The sequence below is a fragment of the Oenanthe melanoleuca genome, chromosome 2 (genome assembly GCF_029582105.1).
Source record: "Oenanthe melanoleuca isolate GR-GAL-2019-014 chromosome 2, OMel1.0, whole genome shotgun sequence".
In the NCBI taxonomy this organism is placed as follows: Eukaryota; Metazoa; Chordata; class Aves; order Passeriformes; family Muscicapidae; genus Oenanthe; species Oenanthe melanoleuca.
The window spans coordinates 55,361,277-55,381,974 of record NC_079335.1 but is presented as its reverse complement, the minus strand read 5'-3'; the positions used below and the strand labels follow the sequence as shown (position 1 = coordinate 55,381,974).

The following is a 20,698-nucleotide window of genomic DNA, read 5'->3' as shown; positions in this document are numbered from 1 at the left end:
GACTAGGACATTATGTGTGTTTATTATGTATGTTCTTTGAGACCTTGCTATAGTCCTTCAGTACTTTTGTACATTTGCATTTTAAGTAAAACTAAATCTGAACTATTTGAAATTACTAAAGGCTATGCAACTGCAGTTTGAAGGAAGTGTAGCTTTTTCTAGACCACTTTATGTTGCACTGAAATTTTTTTATTTCTGTTTATTCAAGCAATTTGATGTGTAAGATTTCATAGGTACAATGTGTGAAAACTTGTGTTCTGAGATCTTCAGAAGGATAGCTGTGGTTGGATACTTTTTCACTGAAACAATCCTTTAAAAAGCTTCTTATGCTCTTTGGTGTTCTTACAGTAACTTTGATTCTTATTTTTGTTGCCATACAGATTTGGATGATTCTCTCAATCTTTGGAAGGCTCCACCTAGTCAGAGCAAATCTTCACATTCTCACTCAACATCTGAAACTATGGTAACTTGCAGAGTATTCTATTCATTTTAAATACAAAATTATTTGTGAACTGCTTTTAAGAAAATTAGCACTCTTAAAATTGTTTAAAAAACTGCAGCAAAACACAAAACCTGAAATCAATCAGAAGTTAGCTGTAAAATTAAGTTGAAATTTACTCCAGTGTAACTTTAATATGCTGGAAAATCCTTTTGTGATTCTTAACCAGGGCAAAAATAGATAAGGTAGTTTGCCTTGACTAGCTAAACGTATAAGACAGTACTGAATTCTATAGCTTCCCACAGCAAGACACATTCTCTAGAGATTACTCTGTAATTGTCTTTATTGACAAAATGTGGTCATCTCCATTTCTGGTTGTCACTTCTGTTGCTTTTATCCAAATTGTCCATTCAGAGTGAACCTGTATTTACACAACACAGCTACAGAACTGGATCAATCAAAGCCGCATAAATGCATTGGCTATTCTGAACCATAATAAACTCTGGATTCTGAAAATGCTTTTGTAGCATTTAAAAGTAGCACAAGTGTTTGCAGGATCCAAAACAGATATGGAAAACAGAAAGCAGGTGGCTGCTTGAAAAATTTGTTTCTGACTGAAATGACTGCAGCAATTAAAAGCTGTACACATGGTCTGTCTTTCAAGATGGCAGATGCAAAGGTGGAGAAATTGAAATACATTCTTTCAGTTGCAGAGGAGATTTGCAATATCAGTTCAGGCTGTGGAGAAAGCTTTTATAATATTCATTCGTTACCTGATGAAAATCATGTATTTTTAAAAGACTGCAGTATAGATCCAAGAAAACTCTGACTTGTCGCACTGAAATCCATTTTTGAGTTTCACATTCAAAAATTTTTCATTTATAATTGATCATTTATCTATTACTGAAGCCAGAAAATCATTGTTTAGAAGTTTGTTTTCTCTTAAACAGATGCATGTGTTGATATGAAACAGGCTGATATTGACTAAAATTTCTCTGCTCAATTTTGCTGTGGAACGTGGTAAAAATAAAAACAGAAAAACCAGTACTGAAATTTTGTCTCAAAGTATTAGACAAGTAAAATTCCCTTGCTCTTTTTACTCTCCATTATAAATTTATTGCTGTCTAGTACTGATAATGTTACCTTGCACGTTTTTAATAATTGAGGAAAAAGTACACTTTAGCTTTAAATTGATTTCTCATTTTCAGAAATGTTATTAATTAGTTTGATTTTCATTTATGAAGAACAACAACCCCCCAGCCCCTTAGTGTTATTTTAAACACAAATATTCAAATTTGAAAATTAAAATTAAAATAAATGAAGGTGCGTGTAAATCAAGAAGTACATGCAATCATGATTTCTCGTTAAAGAACATTTAAATAAGAATATCAGATTTTTTAAAAGCAGTTGTTCCCAGGTCACTTTTTACTGAATAAATTAAATGCTACTTACATAGAGGAATAAAAGTTGAACAAATTTCATCTTGTTTTGTTCATGTTACTTGAAGACAAAATTAAATTGCAGCAATTCTTGTCAGGGCTGGGTGTCTAATCTACTTAAAATTGTTCTTGAGTTTTTATGAAGAATTGGAAAAGTTCATTACATTAAATTTCTTCAGCTTCACTAGTTAAAAAAAAATTGGAATCTATAGATCAAATTAATATATAATATTTATATTTGTAAAATGGCATCATAGTTTAACACAAAGACTTAGCTCTACTATTCCATTCAACAGATAGACAGCTAATTATTAACAGTGGAAAATACAGTGTAATACTAAGCTACACTAATTTATATCAGTCATCCACATACTGTAGACTTCAAACTTTTAGAATTAGGCTCTAACCATTGGAGTTTTATGGAAGTTTTGTGTTTTGTTTTCCTTTTTTCCCTGACACATACGAAGGTGTCACACTAAGACTTTGATTGTCATCTCTGGAAGTTAGTTTAATTTGCATTTATCCTTCATTTTTTAGCAGCTATAATTTTTTTTTTTTAATTAACTAAGTTACCTTAAAAAAAATACCGGTCCTGACATGACATTGAAAATTTCCAAGCTGCAAGATATAGAGGTCTGATGTTCCAGTGCCACTATTAATTAGGAGGAAATAGATGCATGAGTGTAACTTTAATCAAGGCTGATTGCAAACTGTTTTTCATAGAGCAGTTACTTGAAGTGTGTATCTAGCAAAGTTAGGAAGTACTTCTGAAAATTCAAACTTGTCCTGATAACTCAAGCGTTTGTAATTTATTCTTGTTTAACTTCAAATTTTTGGGTGACACTTCAGCCCAACTTCTGTTTTGATGTATGAATAAAGAAATATACTAGTGAAGTAATTACAAAAGGTTTGTAGAAGTTTGTTGATAAATTTTGGATGATGGTGCCAAGAAGATATTGTTATTCCAAGCCCACGAGATGGCGTGCTTTCCCCATCACAGATGGAAAGGAATCTGCAGGTTGCACTGAAGGGAGAAATGTGTCTTAGGTGCATGCCACAGAATTGATGAAAACACCCACAAACAAACACTTAAGAATGAGCAATCAGACCAAGTAGAATTGTTTCTATTGAAAGCTCTCTTCTGATGTTTTAATAACATTTAAAAAAAAAATTATCTAGGTACATCCATATTGATTCCTATTCCTAGCATTCTGTTAGTTTTCTCAGCTTCCAGATTTCATGTATTTGAGCTGTCTGCTATCATAAGCTGATTTCATATAGGATCATATGACCTTAACTGAAAGCTGCAATTAAATTATTTTTCTGCTTCATCTTTTTCTTTCATCCCCAATTATTTTCCCCAAATTTGCAGAAAGAAAAATTGAGAAAATTAAGTCCATAAGTAAAATTTTGCTCATTAAATAAAGAATAGTCATGTGGGGATGAAATCAATGATTGAGTGTAATAGAAAAATCCAGCAGAACTGGATTGTCTGTACTGTATTAAGTTGTGTGCACTGTATTTTGTGTCTTTAAGATCCCAGTGGATTACAGGTTTTTTGTCAAATTTATCTATAGTTTTCTGTGAACTGGAATGTCGATACTGCAAAAAGGCCAGTTCTGAGATAATTCATAATCTTGGTCTTTTATACAGTAAATAGTTTAAATATTAACTGAGGTTATCATTAGAGAAGACAAAGCCTTAATTTCGTTTTAACCAACATGTTTGGCTTGTGCTTAGCACATGTGATAAGAGATCACCAATCTGTACGGAGATACTGACTTGCTTTACTCTGCATAAATATTCTAGGGCTGTTCTGTGTCCAGGATATCTTAACAAAATGAGAAGTTATTTAAAAACTTGAGCTAAAAGTGATGTGGGCTAAAGATCTACAGACATTTCCCAGAGAGTTTAAGTCATGGCCTATGAAATCTTCTTGCTATCTTTTATAAAAAAAAGCTTTATTTTCTGGAACCGTGGTTACCAGAGTGCTATACAGTTATGTGATTTAAACCTTTGAAAAGGGAACTGAATAGAATTAATCACTGCAAGCCTATTAAAGCAATGCCAGAGGGATTTTTGTACTAGAGGTTAAGAAAAGACCTTTTATTCCTATCTAGTAGATAAATGGCAAAACCCTCACATTTCTCCAGTGTTTCCACTCTGACAATTTTTGTATTCTTTTGAATTAGTTCTAATCTGCAGTTGTCATCTCCCTCTCCACACACACAGAACCTTTTCTCCTATTACATTCTCTTCCAAAGTTTCACTGTTAAGCAACACAATGCTGCATTGCTCCCAGAAACAATATGGTGGCAGTAGTAAATATCCTTTACTAAATACTGTGTCCCAGACATCCAGTTCATCCTTATCAAAGGTGAGCTATAAAAGTGGTAATATCTTTCTTTCTTTCTTTTTTTTTTTTTCCTTTTTTTTTTTTTTTCCCTCTGGAAGGCAGAACAGCATGGAAGCAATTTCATTGAGCTATTGAATGTTTTCTGTTATGACAACAGAAAATTTTGGGATTTAATGTATTTCTCTCTGCGAAGCAATTATCAATAAATGTTCCATCAATGCAGAAAGATTATATTTTTCTAATCAGAAAAAGCTTTTGCTGATTTTTTAATTTTTTTTTAATGTAACTGAGAAGTTATTTTTATTTTCTCTTCCAAAGTATTTAGAGAGTTGTAGAAGGTAAAGAACAGTTGTATGAAGTAGCTGATACTGTTTACTAATACATGTAAGAGTGTATAATTCATAATATCTGTAAGAGGACTCCCAGTATAGTTAAAGTCCTTTTAGGGTTTTACTTGTTTCACAAGAACCATATGGACTGTTAGAAGTTACATTTTGGGTGTGGTCTATTTCAGGAAAAGTGTTATGGTTTTTCTCACCTATTAGAATGTTTGCAATTGATGTATAGTGCTGAATAAATGCAGAATTTGCCATGTGTCAAGATAGATTTGTTTAATGTAAATAATGGATTTTAGTAATTATTTAAATTAGTAAGCATAGAACTTCAAGTAACATTTTAATTGGCAAATATGCTTTTTAGTTGTGCAATCAAAATAGAATTTTGAATTTCAGTCACTCAGTACAGCTTAGTACTGCATTTTGCTAATAAGAAAATAATTTAGCCAAGTACTGTCCTAGTGTTTATATTATCATAGCTGTGTGTGAATTCTGTATTTTGGAAACACTCCTGGATCTTACTTGTTTTATGTGTTACAATAATCCTCTGACTTTTCTTGAGGGACAATTGAGCAGGCTTAAGAAGGAAGACTCATGATTGTGGGATGAACAATAGTGGGAGACCAGAGGAAAATGTGGGAGAAAATAAAGTTACAAAGTGGAGGTTGCAAGGATACAATAGCTAGGAACAGAGTGATAGGTGATTTCCTTCCCTGCGCCCTTTTTGTCTGTTAAGTCACTTTTAACGTTTCCTTGGGTAAAAATATATTCCAACTGTTATTCTAATAAAAGTTCTAAAATATCCAAACCTTTGAGATATATCAGTCTTCCTTAGAAAGCTCCCTGTGAGGAAAATTCTAATAACACTCTTCTTCAAGTTGTAACTCGGTTGAGATTTCATTGGATTCTCCAGCATTCTATGTTCTTTGCTCTGTATAGGGACTCTTGAAGAAAATGATCTGGTCTGAATTTTCCATCTACAAAACCAGAAGGGAAAGAGTGACTTGGCATGATAGATACTTGTTCTGTGTTCTGAAAGAGGTTACAAGTCTTGTTGTGTCACAAAAGCACATAATTTAGCTGGATTCTGGGTCTTCTGATTTTAAACACAGTAGTAAGAGCATTAGGAACTTTTGAAAACAAATGAAATTCATAGTGTGAATGCAAAATTAGTAGGAGGAGCATGGTATTATGTCTACTGTCATTTAAACCTCTCATATCTTCATATGAAATGAATACATTTAAGGATCACAGGATTAAGATTAAAAGAGGTACTCAGGGTTCAAAAGATTTGGAGATGTCAACTTTGATGACAAATGCACTTGTGATATTTTTATCTGAGTGTGTTCTGGTACAAAGGGACAAGTGCTGGTGTTCTCAGTAGAGCAAATAGTCCATGAAAAATGTGAGTTTAAATGCTTCAGTAATGTCTTTCTATCTTTATCCAAATGTAGGTTGAGTCAATTATATGGATGAAAAAGAAGGATGAAGAGAGAGAATTTCCAGTAACATGGGCATTGATCAGTTTTTAACTGAAATGTTTCAGACTGTTCATATTGCCCATCTTTTAATAGTTTCCATTATTGGGGTTCTTATCAGATATATATACGCACACATAGTGTAAAAATCAAATCAAATTGATTTTGAACAGTAATATTTACATTGTATTTGATTTTGTTATTTATGATGGGCTGTTCCTCCTTCCCAAGGAGAATATATATAAAGATTAGTCTGTAAAAGCTGGAATCAACTAGTTTCTTTTTTATGGCTTTCTAGATTCTGTCTGCATCACCATCACTGGGGAGTGTTACTGAGCTTCAGGCAACAGTTCCAAGTTTGGCCAGTTTTGTTCCTGAAACTGTGGTTGATCGGCTTACAGCACAAGGTAGGTCAAGCTTGAGTTGTATACCTGATGCTAAATACAGGGTATTCAGTATTTTTCCATGCTGTATGTTGTACAGCTTGCATGTTGCTGGAGCAGTTGATCCTTTTAGTGGTTGCTTTAAGGCAAACATTAAACACTTCCTTTAATACAAAATCTGACAGAAGCAAGTGAAAATGGTAATACTTGAAATGTAACTCAAGACTTAGGTTCTCTTTCTGGCATCTAGTCATGTTTTCAACACATCAGTTATGGCAGAGCTGTCATATACATACATGCCCACAGGATGTATGCACACACATACACAAAGATGTATATATAATTCTCTTTATATGTAGATAAAAAGATAAAAGCTAATATAATATAAAAGTATATTTATAATCATGTAGAGAGCTGTATACAAATAAAAAATGTTTTTCTTTTAAAGAAAGAACTGGGAATTCATGTCTTACCAAATTTGCTACCTATCTTTATTTAATGCCTGGGAGAGGATGCATTTTATTTTGGAACTATTTCCTATATCTGATTTAATCTTTTTTTTTCCCGTTCATTCCTGAATATACAGTTTGATGTAGAGAGAACTTGGATTTTTTTATAAAAAATACAAATAAACTTGGTTTATATAACTGCTGTAATTTAATCTTTTTTTTTTTTTTTTTTTTTTTTTTAATTTACCTCATTCTAGGTCAAAGCGATACAACCATAACAGAATCTCCAAGTCAACATGATTCTCCTCTGTCTGCTGCTCTGTCTAAACAGCGTGCTGTAATCACACCTGCCCTTTTGTCAGCTGTTTGCAGCCTTCTGCACAATCTCCTGGTTGTCATGCCAAAAGATACTGGAATTGCTCTTCAACAAACACATTTGCTAACAACTCTCAGCAGGTGTGAGATCGATAACTGTTGAACTACAGACAAGGTGTAGCAAAAGATGTTTAAAAAAATATTTTTAATGAGATCTACCCATGTTTCTTACTAAAACTGTTAAACATATTGATCACTTCTTGCTGCTGAAGTGTTTAAAATTGCTTTTTTTAAATAAAAAAATGCAATCAATTGAAGAAAAGCAGAATTATTTCTTTTTTTCATACAATAGGTAGTCATATTGGTGATTCCATTTGTGATGTATGTCTTATACAGGACTACTGTGTTCCTCTCATGTTTTAGGGTTTTGTCAAGTATTTGGAATTGCAGATCATCTCAGCTCATTTTATAATTTTCTTCTTTGAAATGTATGAAAAATTTTGAAAATGAACCAAATATTCTCACACTAATAGAGAGTAAATAAAACTTGGCAAATTTAGATGATAGATGCCAGTGCTTTACTTCCTTTTAAAAAGAGGAACTACTTTAAAGAAGTCTTCAGATTGTTAGCCATGTTTCTATTTCTGTTGTAGCAAATTCTTTTGTCTATAAAAGATTTTTGGAAGTACTGAAGTGCAGCATGAAAAATTAGTTCATTTTTAGGTAGAAGTTTTCAAGAACATTTTTGGTTGCTCTTCATAGTACAATTAATGGAAAAAATGAAACACAGACAAACAAACATAAAACCCCAACAACCCTGGTGTGAATATGGCTTATATTATTGCAGAGCTGTTTATTCTTCTAGAGGAAAGAAAACAAGAAATCAAATAGAAAAAATTGATTTTTGCCAGTGCAGTAACAGCTATTGGAATTTATATTAGTCTAGCTATTTTGAAACAACTTACTTCTACTATAGTTGCCATTGCTCTAGACTTTCTTGAAACAGTGGGGTTTAGCAGTAAGTGTATTTTACTTTATTTTTACTGTATTTATATTAATCTCTTCTATGGAATGTTAAGTTGCTAAAATGTTTAATTATTTAACTAGATTTCTAACCAATATATTTTGTTTTAGTCTTGTAAGTGCTAGTCTGGTTGAAAGATGCATCTTGGAACTGAAAACTCCATTGGGTCATCAATGTCATATAGAACATGTAAAAGCTCAGGTTAGAGAAACATTTATTACTTCCTAATTTTTTTAGGTTATGAATTTAGTTATGTTAGCATGATTTATATTCATTAACATTGTCCAGACACACTGCTATAGGCTACATTCGTGCAAATCTTTGTCCTTTTGACAAAGCTTAAGTGAAAATAAACCATTTTATTCAACATAGAAGAATTAATTTCTGTGTTAGGACTCTAATTAGAATGACCAAACCGAAAATGAATTGTGTTTTAAAAGTATAAATTAAATTTAGCCATTGAAGAAATTATGTAATAGAATTTTTTTATGTGTTACTGAAGTATGAGCCAGGTACAATTACTGATACAATGGATATTTACTGTATGTAACAAACCCGGCTCCTTTGCTTTGTCTCTGAACCTGCAGACACTTACATAGTTCTCAGCTAATTTTGATGTATGCAAACCATATAGGGTTACTGCTGATAGAACTACCTTTTTATGAAGTTTAATTGTATGTACAATGCATAGAACATGTTTCATGACAGAGCCATTTCATACCTTCTGCTGCTCTGCATTCAGGTTTACTTTGAAGAAAATTGCTCCTCTAATTAAAGAAATGTGTTTCTGCAGAAAATTTATGAGAATAAACAAATAAATAAAATGTCAGCTTCTGTTTTTTGGAAGGCACAAGTACCCCTCAGTATTAATGAGCAGTTTAATGTTTTTCTTTGTGACCTTCCAATGAGTATGCTGCTGTACATGCAGCAAGAGCCATGACCTTCTCACAAGGAGCATTTGCTTTCTTTCTAGAAAATTGATTGCACACGTGTTTCCAGACTAGGCATTCTGTTTCATTTTCTACAGTAAAAATTAAGAGAAATATTTTCAATTCATGTCCTATTGTTTAAGTGGTGTATATTAATTCAAAATGAATTATGAATTGTTATGAATTGTTTGACATAATGTGATTAAATTTAAAATAATGTGGAAGGTGTAAATATATGTCTTTATTTCATATCTTTCTATAAATATTTAACAGGTCTTGTTACTACTTCAGTACTTGTCATCTGTGTCCAGACTTCTAAAATCATGTTTATTGGTGGACTCTCATCTTGTAATCCAGGATGAACTGCTGAAACCTCTCCTGGGGAATACCTTCAGGCTCCTCACCGTACGTCCCAAAGATGGCTTAGGTAATGAAGTACTTTGTTTCCTTTATATCCTGACAGAGGTAGGTCTTCAGTTAGATACCACCTTGATGTAAATGCATAGGTGTGGTCAGGCTCAGCTTTCCAGGTTTGTGCACATTTGTAAAGGATTTGATTTTTTTTCTGTGTTGTCTTTGCAGATACTGAGTTAACATCTGTACTTCATGAAACATGGGTAGACTCTTTCAGCCTTCTAGCTACATTACTGTGGAAAAGTGGCCAGATATCTTTTCCATCTGTGACAGCAGCCCTTGCAAATCACTGTACAGCAGTAATTGGTAATGACTATTCCTGGCTGGTATTTTTCCTAGCAACTAATAAATAAATAAATAGAAAGAGAGTAATTGCTCTTCAGATGCTATTAAGTAATTACTAATAAGATATCCACAATGAAAAACAATGTGTCCAGGGCTTGACTGACTTGTTTTGTTTTCTTCACATGTATGGATGACTGATTTTAGTTGTAAACCTTAACCAAATGTGGCATTTGTGAAATGATCTATTAGCACTTAATTTTTCCACTTTCTTTTTAACTATCTTGCATAAAAGGAAAGCAGAGTTCTGAGGGGAGATGAGAGATATAGAAATCCAAGATTATTATACAGGAGTTTGTTTATTGTATTTTAATTATTCTTACATTAGTTACTTACATAGTTAGGGAAGATTCTGTGACTCGCTTCAATACTGAAGTATGAACATACTCCAGACAAGCTTGTGCATGTTAAGAGATCTAATGAATCCAAATCCAATTGCAAATAAAGCAGCTAATGGGTACTGTTGGTTTTGTAGTGTAAGCTGTTGATAAAATGAGAAAAGTTTATAAAATTACTGGACAAATGAGTGAATTGAGTGAAATGGAGATTTAGGGGGTTTTTTTTTGTTTGTTTTATAGTCAGATGAATGCAGAGCAATTAATTCATTCAATCCCTATAAAACTCAAACTTTTCTTTCTTTGATTTTTTTGAAGACTTATAAGATGCATAGAATTTGTAGAATTCCTTGGTCAGTGCATAGTATAACTGCTTCTAGGTTTACATGCTCTCTTTGTTTAGTCTTTCTGTGTTCTAAAGTATACTTGAGCTTTATTCATAATGAAATGTAAAACTTTTAATTTTTTGTTTAACCTTTTAGATACCATTTCTGATTGTATTCATCTGTCAATCACATATCCTGCTTTATATGTGGCTAGTTTACAGTTCCTCTCTATCCTTTTGAATGAGGAAGGAAGAAAACAGCTCGAGGATAAACAGAGTGTATGTCAGAATCCAACTATTAGCTTTCTTCTGGATCACACTGAAGGATGCAAAGCACCAGTAACTCAACTTACTTCATTAATTATTCAGGTATTTAAAATTCAACAATGTGATTGCAGGGTATATTTTTTCATTTTTATTTCTTTTAACTCCTTCTTTTAATCCTTCCCTTATTTGCAAGTTGGTAGTAGGAAGCAAAATTATATATGAAGTTTGTATCTTGTTTTCCCTCACAACTTAGTTGTCTTATCTATATATTTATTTTCCTTCTTTAATTTATGTGCAGTTTGTCACTGTAACAATCATAGTGATCTGTGATTAGAAGTTTAGTGTTTTTTCTGAATGATGCACATTATATAAAAGGTCATTTATGATTTCTGTTGTTATGAAGTCATCATCTTATAAATATTTTTAATAAGTATCTTAATCCTGTTTTGCTATGTAAAGCATTTTTTTTTTACATTTATTGGTCATATATTGGATGGTGTGATCAAAAGAATCTCTCAGCATTCATCTCCTCTCTTTGTATGGATGCTGAATTCTTGTGGGATAACCTTACTCCTACCAGACTTGTCACAAACACTGTGTTCCTTTGCTGCTCCATTGCTGCACTGTGGCTCTGTTGTATCTATTGGGGCATGATATTTTGTCCTCTGAGAACCTGCCATCTTTCAGAGAAGAAAAACTTCCCAATAGGGTCTTTGTTGGTCAACCTACAGGCCACTGAAAACAGAGAATTCTCTCTGTCTTTGGCAACTAATTTCAAACCACAACATTTTCCTGTGAGGAAATGATTGTCAGGGACTCAAGTGAAACAGGGGCAATTCGTTCAAATCCCACAGTTTGCTGATATCCTGTTAGGTTTTTGTATTAAATGCTTGCAATATGTGAAACAAAACTCCTTGGCTCTGGCACAAAAAGTATGTCTGATAAAGACATGTTGTAACATTCCTCTATTTTCATACAAGTGTACAGAACTGTTTATCAATCTGTGCCAGCAAAAAGGGACAGTTCTTAGGGTGAGAGCAGAAAAAGTTGATACAATGAAGAATGAACAGCAGCCAGGTCAATGAAAGGACATTATACATAGTTTGAGTATTGTAAGAGACATCAGCTTTTAACATGCTTTTTTAACTGTTCAGAGGTGTAAATAGACATTGCATTTTGGTCATAAAAGAGTTCAAAAGATTGCCTATGCTCTCTGGGTCCTTACAGGGCTGCTATGATCTCCCCAAAAGGGTAACAGAATTAGGAAAGAAACAGCTTCAGTTTTTTAGATCAAAGTACATGTATTTGTTTATACCCCCTCACAGTGGTCGTTGAGAGGACAGTGGAACTAGCCCATGGGATGTAAAGTAGCCTGTTAAAACAACAACCACCTAAACAAAAACACCATTAAAAATGAAAAAAACAACCCAAAAGATTTAGGACTTTGTTCAGGAGAAACACTCGTAAAGAGAAGCAGTCAAGCAAGTAATTAGCTAACATAGAAAAGGATGGGAGACTTTTCAAACAAACAGTCATCTCCATTAATCATCCTAAATACATAAAATCTACAGAATACCTGATATATGCAGTGGCAAATGCTAATTTCTTACCCAGTGTGCAGGTGTGAATATTAGTTGATGAAGTCTCAAATTGGAATTCATTATCACGTATAAGAACTCTAGTAAGTGCACATGCTGACTTTGAAAGGCTTTGGTTGTTTTGTGTGCTTAAATGTTAATCCTTCTGTACATATACTTAAGAACAGAAATAAAATTAAGAAGAAAATCATAATCTATACATAGACGCTCAAATTTTGTCCCTAACATTTTTTTCCTTGATATAAAACTTATATTATTTTAGAAAGACTGTGATCTCCCCTTCAACTAACTTACAATAGGTGCAGACTAACATAAACAGATCTGTTGTGGATTTATGGGACATCTTAAATTTATTATGCAGCATAATTTCAAAACATAATTAAGTGTGCATTCTCATTTTAATACTTTTATAATAGTTTAAGACTATAGAATCTGTTGGCACAAGGCATTATAAATTTCTAGAGTTATTTTTTCCATTCAACTAGTAGTTAATCATTAATTAATTCTTAATTACTTGGGCTCTCTATGCTTGACATAAATTTTCTTTTTTATTATGAATTTCAGTTCTTGATGACACAGTAAGAAAAAAATGCATAAAAGTGCATGCTTCAAGAAAGAATGGAATTTTGCTAGTGTTCAAGATAAAACTTAGAAAATAGTAAGATGAAATTAAAGCTTTTGAAAAAGGTACAGGTATAAGACAACTCACCTTAATTATTGGATCAGTTCTAGTCTGCCACATGATACAGGAAAATACCCAAGAAGCTGATGGGCAAATATGTTTTTTTTACTAAAATATTCATGAATATTAAGAGAAAGTAAAAACATCTAGCAATTTAATAGGGCAAAAGTCTTTGAGTGCATAAGTCAGAAAACCTACATCTTAGGCTCTGAAGGATTGCTGGAACTCAACAATTTTTTCTTTCCTGGCTTGTGTCAATTAGTTTAAGCTTTTAAGTACTCAAGCATCTAAAGTTTTTAATTTAAAAAGGAACCATCACCTATCAGAACAGGAAAACTGTTAATTTACTTTGAACATTCTTGTGTTGCTGTTAGATCTGAGATTTCACACCAGTTATAATAAAAACCGTTGTAGTCTAAATGTAAAGTTCTTTTTTGTTGGTTATAAATGCAGAACCCAGTCCATGCTTAGGTGCTTTGATTTGATGTCAGTTGTCCTTATCAATGAGGTTTTGGGATTTTTCTTGTTATTAACTTATTATTCTTTATTCTTTGACCTTCTAAACCTACTACACACCCCTGGTTGCAGTGAACACTTCAATAAATGATGACCTTTGAGCATACGTCGATATTTTATTGCATATGAAAATTTTTAAAAATTGTTAATCCATTAATATGTGGTGTATGTACAATTACAATCTATGAGATCCTATGGATAGGTACTCATCAGATTTCTGTCTAAAGTATTAAGATTTTCTTAAGATGTATTTTTGGCTAACTTCAAAATATGTGTTTCTTTTTACTATGATCCAGCAACTGGATCATATATTTTTCTGATTTCAATGGATGCTGTTTACTGTTATCTTGGATGTCAGAACTGGCATGGTGTTTTAGGGAAAATTGCTACATAGACAAAATTCTCTAGTGGATAATATATGAAGCACAGACTGCTCCTTGTCTTTCAACTATCTTGTTATATGACTCCAAATAAATATTCCTTTGAAAACACAGAGGTTATACTTAGGTTATTAGAAATGCAGTGATTCTCACAAAGGCCTCACAAAACTAAGATAAGCTACCATTTTTCACTGGTTAGTAAGAGTATCTAAAATAATTATCAGTGATTTTTTTTTAAGGAATGTCACTCTATTTAATCTCTTCATCATCATTATGTAGAAGGAAAGTGCAGTTGCACTAAAAGCATGTCAGTGAGTTGTCTGCAATACCGAGCCTATTCTTGAATATTAGGAAAAATATGGAATGCCAGGATTTGGAATCTAGGCCTTAGAAAAGTAAAATGTTAAGAAAAGAATAAGAGGAATGGGCTTAGAAGCAAAAGAAGAAAGATTTAATTTTTAAAAAATTAGTTACAAAAGAACACTAAACACTTCAGTGCAGACTGACTATAAACATGTGTATAGAGAGGAAAAATGCTATATAGGAATATAGTGATAAATCATCCAAATGAAAATATAGGCTCTGACAACCTATTTATAGCTATGAATGCAGCTTTTAATATGGTTACTTTTTCATTTCAGTAATGAAATTACATTTTTGTAGGTCTGTGAAAGAAAATCTTCAAAGGATGTGCTGAAAGAAGTTGCTACAAATGCACTGTTATCTCTGTTAGCTGTCAGTAAAAATGCCCAGAAATGTGCTTTGGAAGGTGAGCATTTAAAAATGTATGTTAAATTATATATGAATCAAATGCTTGCAGGTGTTTTACATATTACCTTAGATTGTAATTTTTTTTTCAAACAGAAGACCTAGGTTTCAGTGGCAGGGTTTTTTCAGATTTTCACTAAGAAATCTTATTAATAAAGTTTTCAGCTGCAGATGAAGTATTATGTTATAGCCAGTTTAAAACTCTAATGTGAAATCACAGCTCTGTGCTGGAGTAAGAAGAGACCTCTTAGCTTTTTACCACTAATGGCATGTTCACCATTAGAAACTGGAGATTTTTCACCGGCAGTATCTTCCAATACTTTGTAGGTGAAAATATATACTGTGTTTTCAGTTCTGGCTGTACCTGGACAAGAGGAGACTTCTTTTTCTCAGCTTTGTTCTTCCCTGACTATGTTTCTTTGGTCCCATTTTACAGTTTAAGTAGGACTTTCTTCCCTTCACAGAAGTAAACCGATTTCTAATCAAAGGATTTTTGTGCCCTCTGGAACACAAGGGAGAGTGGTGAATTTGCATTTCTTATGTATGATGTGTTTTACACCTTTTGATCTGTCCAAGTGCACTTTGTCTTGGGTGCTTTCCTGTAACTTACATCTCCGTTTTTTTTCCTTTATAAACCTATACTACAGTGAAACAGATAGCTTAGACAGATCTGCTGAGAGTCTGATCCCTACAGTGGTAGAAGACTCCCAAGTCTTAATGCTTTCTCCTTCTTCCCAATGTATTGGTTCTGTAATGAGCCCTTGCTTCAGTCAGGGTTCTTCTTCTGTTGATGACTTATTAGATGATCTAAGTTCCTGCTTCCTGTGAAGGCACTTCCACTGTAGGAAGTGCATCATTCTGTGCTAGAGCAGCTGTCAAGTCATCCTTGCTGTTGTGCAACACAGACCTTAGAAAAGAGGAAGAGGCCTTCTGGGGTTCAAAGCAGTGCTCAAAAGATACCTGTAGCTCTACCATCACTGTTCAGCTCTTAAGGACTACTTTAAGTTAAAAATGCAAAGTCCTGCACCTCAAAAGGTACAAGCCCTTAAAGCAGTAGAGGCTGTCTGGAGAGCTGAAAGAGCCTGGTAGGCAGCAAGCTGCATATGAGAAAACTAACAGCATCCTGGGCTGAGCACAGGGACACAGCCATTTGATCAAGGGGGAAAGATTCTTCCCTCCTCTTATCACTTGTTAGACTAAATCTAGAATAGTGCATCCAGTTTTGACCCAGTATGACAAACGTCAGCAAACTGGAGCATGTTCACCAGAGGGCCATCAGGGTGGTTGTGTTCATTTGTCATTAGAGAAGAAACTGAGGGAGATGACTTAGTTCAACCTGGAGAAAAGAAGGTGGGGATCTATGAGATTTTGAAGAAGTTGGAGACAGGTTTGTTGCAGTAGTGCATGGTGTAGGAGAGTGGAAAGAATGGGCATAAATTGAAACGTGAGAGTCAAACTGCCTGTAAATGAACATTTGCCCTTTGAAGGTGGTAAAGCAGTGCTGTCTCTGTCTTTGGACATTTTCAAGACCCAGCAGGATAAAGATGCAAGGAAACCTTGCCTGCTTAGAGCTTGCTCTACTGTGAGGAGATTGAGTATATGATGTCTGGGAGCCATCTCTTCAGACTTGAATTATCCCATTATCATGGAATCATATAATGCATAGGAAAGAGCCTTTAAAGGCCATCTAGCCAACCCCCCTGCAATAATCAGGTTACTCAGAGCCCTACCCAACCTGTTCCCAGGGGCAGGGCATCCACTGCCTCTCTGGCCAGCCTGTTCCAGTGTTTCACCATCCTCATGGTAAAAAATTTCTTCCTCATATCTAGTCTAAATTTGTCCTCTTTTAGTTTAAAACCATTACCCCTTGTCGTATTACAACACGCCCTGCTAAAGTTTGTCCCCATCTTTCTTAAGCTCCTTTTAAGTGGAAGGCTGCAACCAGGTCTTCCTGGAGCATTCTCTTCTCCATGCTGAGCAATCCCAACTCTCCCAGCCTGTCCTCAGAGATGTATTAGTTCCCTCTCAGGATTGTTGTGATCTGCCTCTGGGCTTGCTCCAACAGGTCTTGTCTATGCTGCTTTCCCAGTACCCTGAAGACATGACCATCTAACCAATTCTTCATCCACCATCCAGTCCATCTGTCAATTACATAATTCTCCAATTTGGAAGGATGCTGTAGAGGACCACATCAAAATCCTTACAGAAGTCCAGACAGATATCTGTAGCTCTCACGTTATCCACTTACGTCATCACTTCATCATCTTATAGCGACTTAAAGACTCTAAGTCCAGACAAGAGCCTAACTCAACATTTTGTCCTTTAAGTCACTTGCACAGTTGCTTTCCTTTGTCTCACCACAGGTCCAGCAAATCTGCTGTTGTTAGAGAAAGGCTGGGTAAAATGAATGGTTACCCTAGTCTCTTGAAGTTTCATGCTTCTAAGCAGCATTGTTGAAGATATCCTGAAGAATTCTGAGTTACTATCCTCTCCACCCAAATCATCTTCCCCTCTCAATCTTACCAGCCCTTCCTCTGGGCATTCCTCTCATGGCACTTTAGGACTCAAATGTATTCTTGCTTCTTGAGAGCATTCAATTAGGTGCACTTCATCCTAGAAACCATTTGCTACTTCCTGATACCAAGAAGATAACCACAAGATCATTGCCAGAAAGATACTTTTTTTTTTTTATAAAACATTTTTGATTGTGAATGTAATTATAAATGTTACTGGTTTTTATCTTCCAGCTGCCCTGATAGACAGCTGCATAGAAGACATGAAGCACATTCACGCGCAGCTGAATTTGGATTCCCTAAAGCCTGGGAAAGCACAGAAAAAAAAGGTATATATAAAAACCAGAACACTGATAGGATAAGTCACTTCCTAGCTTTCTTTTGTTTGTTTGTTTGTTTGTTTGTTTGTTTTCATGAGGCAGATACTGCTTGTGTGTATCACAGATGAGACAAAGTAAATGACAGCTTGTAGTTGATCCAGATACTTGAGCTTCTATGAGATTCAATGACTCCAGAGCTTTTACTAACTTGTTTATCTCGCATACTCTTCCATCCAGATGTCTCACTAGGTCTCAACTACCTTTTCCAATATAGAGGTGACTGCTACTTCAGGAACATCAGGCATAAAATCACATCGGTTCATACTTGCAGCTGCTCAGTCTTGGATGTTCACTGGACAAAGCCCCTGGGCATGTCCTGGTGTTTTTTTCCATGCATCTCTCTGGTCCTCAGGACCTTCTCCCATTTGCCAGATTGTGCCTCCAGCCAGGATTTTCACATTCTTTTTTTTTGGCCCATTTTTTTCTGTCAGGGACTATCTCTTTTTAGGAATCCTTTTTTTCACTAACTTTTCTTTCCAGAACTCCAAGCTTCTGTTTGCCTAAACTCAATAGTCTACATGTGAAGTACAATATGTCAGCCTCTGAATTACTGGTTTTGTCTCATGTCTTTTCATTAATTGGGGAATTCAGGACTTCCCACTTGTAGTCCAGATTATCAGAATTAGCAACTAGTCCCATCCTGGCTGAAAGTATCAAATAACAGGCTGATTGAGAATCCAAAATTCACTTTCAGACATCCACTCACATCCACGTCATAATTTTATAATCTATAGTGCTTGTAATTTATGATATTTATGTTAGAGCAATACTATAGCAATATAGTATATTCAAACTTAATTGGACTTTCAATCTTGACTTTATGGCCCTATATAATCCAGATAATTTTTTCCATCTTATTTCCCCAATATTTTTTTGTTTTCTTAAGTTGTTTTTTTTCAGTGTCTTTCAACCAGTGCTAGCTCTTTTGGTTTTGTCTGTTCCTGCATCAGTCAGTCTCCCTCCCATCCCAAAACTAGTTCCATTCTGCTTATGCATGCAAATTAAGGCTTTTTTACTCTCCTATTATCTGGCTTTTGGTTTTATTTTTTTTCTCTTCTTCTTCAAACTTGGTCTGGATATCTCAGTTTCTTGTCATGAGACTCAATTGTCCCTGTTTTTTTAACTTCATGTCAGTTTTGGATTTTTTTAACCTCATACTTGTGGTCCTTCCACTGCCTGCATTCCCAGTAGCTTCTCTCCATTCACAATTTATTTATTTAGCCTGTTTTCTTAAACCTCTCTTCCAATTCTTCCAGACTCTCCTGACACCTAACTCTTCTTTACCACATTTAGATATAAATTATGTCTTACCATCATATAACTGTTTCATAAGATTTTTGTTGCAATCTGCTTGTTCTCTGCCACTTTCATCTAAGAGAATTAATAAAATACAGGCAGTAACCTCTGCTGTCAAGTTTGATATCTTGTCCACTCCCACATAAAGCAGAAATTACAGAAAACAACTTCTTGTAGGGTATTTCTGCATTGCCACAGCTAAATAGTATTTTTTTCTGAGGTTTTGATATAGACATTAGCCTTGATTTGTGAGAGTATGGAACTGTGTTTTATAACAATGAACTCTTAAAAAAATTTTAGTTTGACCCTGACATTTGAAGGCTATCATATTTTTTCTTGAGATCTCCTAAACACATTAATTTTCCCTTTTCAAAGATTTGCAAAAGATTTTGTGGCAGATTTCCCTGCTGAGCTAGGACTGTAGGTTGCTGCATCATATGTAAGTGTGCTGTTCATCATATGTGGTACATAATGACAGTTTCATGTGGGGGACACTGAGACATTGCTCTCATGGTAGATTTAGCTGATGATTCACAAAACTGCTCTTCACCCACTTCAGGTCATGACAGCTTCTTTTTTTTTTTTTTTTTTTTTTTTTTCTTTTTTCTGACTCCTAATTATTGGAAAAAATATGTTTGACCTAGCTTCTTTCTCGTGTCAACTGAGGTGTTTTATTTGATATTCTGTTTCTTTCACAATAATCAGTGTGATGCTAATAAAAAGTATGAAAAGTTTTTACAAGTAGCCAAGCTTTCAAAAAATCACATCAATATATTTTTGTAGTAAAAAGCAAGATACCCTAAAATAAATAAATACAAACAGTGCTATCAATGCAATCCATAACTTTTTCAACCTCCTAGAAGTTTGTACAGTAAATATGAATTGTATGTTGTGGCATTTTAATGCTTTTTTACTTATTAACTAAATTAATACATACCTTTCAATTCCTTGAAAGAATTCTTATTTTGTCTTAAGAGTCTTGTCTTAGAGCTAGCATTTTATTTGGCTAGAAGTGAAACAAACCAGTTATTAAATGTATTTGCAATAATGACTTGTATGTTTCTTCCTGATCTACTACACCTGGCTTTTCATTAACCTTTTTGGAGTAGTGTTACTTCATCTCTAAATGTCATCAAATATGTAATTTATGATATATAAGCACATTATGATTTATAAGCATGCATTGTTTCTTCACTTTGTCTGAGATTAATTATGAATCCTATTTTACATTTTTGTTCCTTTGTACTTGATGAGACAGAAGTATCCTGTGGTGAGCAAGCTTGTTGGAACTGAGTAATCTTTCAGAAGTGGTTTAGTGTGTCACCCTTACAGGAGTTAGGTCAGCTGTCACTGTCCTGTAGTGGCACAGTTCTGTCATGAAGATAGATTTTTGGTTCACTTGTAACTTGAATCTCATTGTAGCACCTCACTGTCCAAAAGTCTGTATTTATTTTTGTAATATTCTTATAGGGTTGGAAGTTATTTATAGCTTCTATATTTATAGTTAAGGATAGGAAATAAAGATCCTAGGCCTGTAAGGATGGGTTGGCCTGAGCAGCTGTAGAGATCACAGGATATTCTGAGTTGGAAGGGACTCCAAAAGATCATCAAATCCAGTTCTTAAGTGAATAGTCTGTATAGAGGTCAAACCCACAACCTTGACATTATTAGCACGATGCTCCAACTGAGCTCATCTCAGGGTCTGAAAGACAGAGCTAATTTAACCTTGTTTTTA

At 34.3% G+C, this 20,698-nt stretch overlaps 1 protein-coding gene across 1 annotated transcript in view; it reads left to right on the top strand.

Annotated features, from left to right (window-relative positions):
- The window catches only part of RTTN (rotatin), a 78,009-nt gene that overhangs the window by 47,490 nt on the left and 9,821 nt on the right, over positions 1-20,698 (top strand). Inside the window, exons 34-42 of the mRNA XM_056485490.1 lie at positions 381-463; positions 6,346-6,454; positions 7,137-7,335; positions 8,329-8,419; positions 9,421-9,574; positions 9,730-9,867; positions 10,721-10,932; positions 14,670-14,775; positions 17,522-17,616. Of these exons, the coding sequence (XP_056341465.1) occupies positions 381-463; positions 6,346-6,454; positions 7,137-7,335; positions 8,329-8,419; positions 9,421-9,574; positions 9,730-9,867; positions 10,721-10,932; positions 14,670-14,775; positions 17,522-17,616 (1,187 nt within the window). The remainder of the gene's footprint in view (positions 1-380; positions 464-6,345; positions 6,455-7,136; positions 7,336-8,328; positions 8,420-9,420; positions 9,575-9,729; positions 9,868-10,720; positions 10,933-14,669; positions 14,776-17,521; positions 17,617-20,698) is intronic.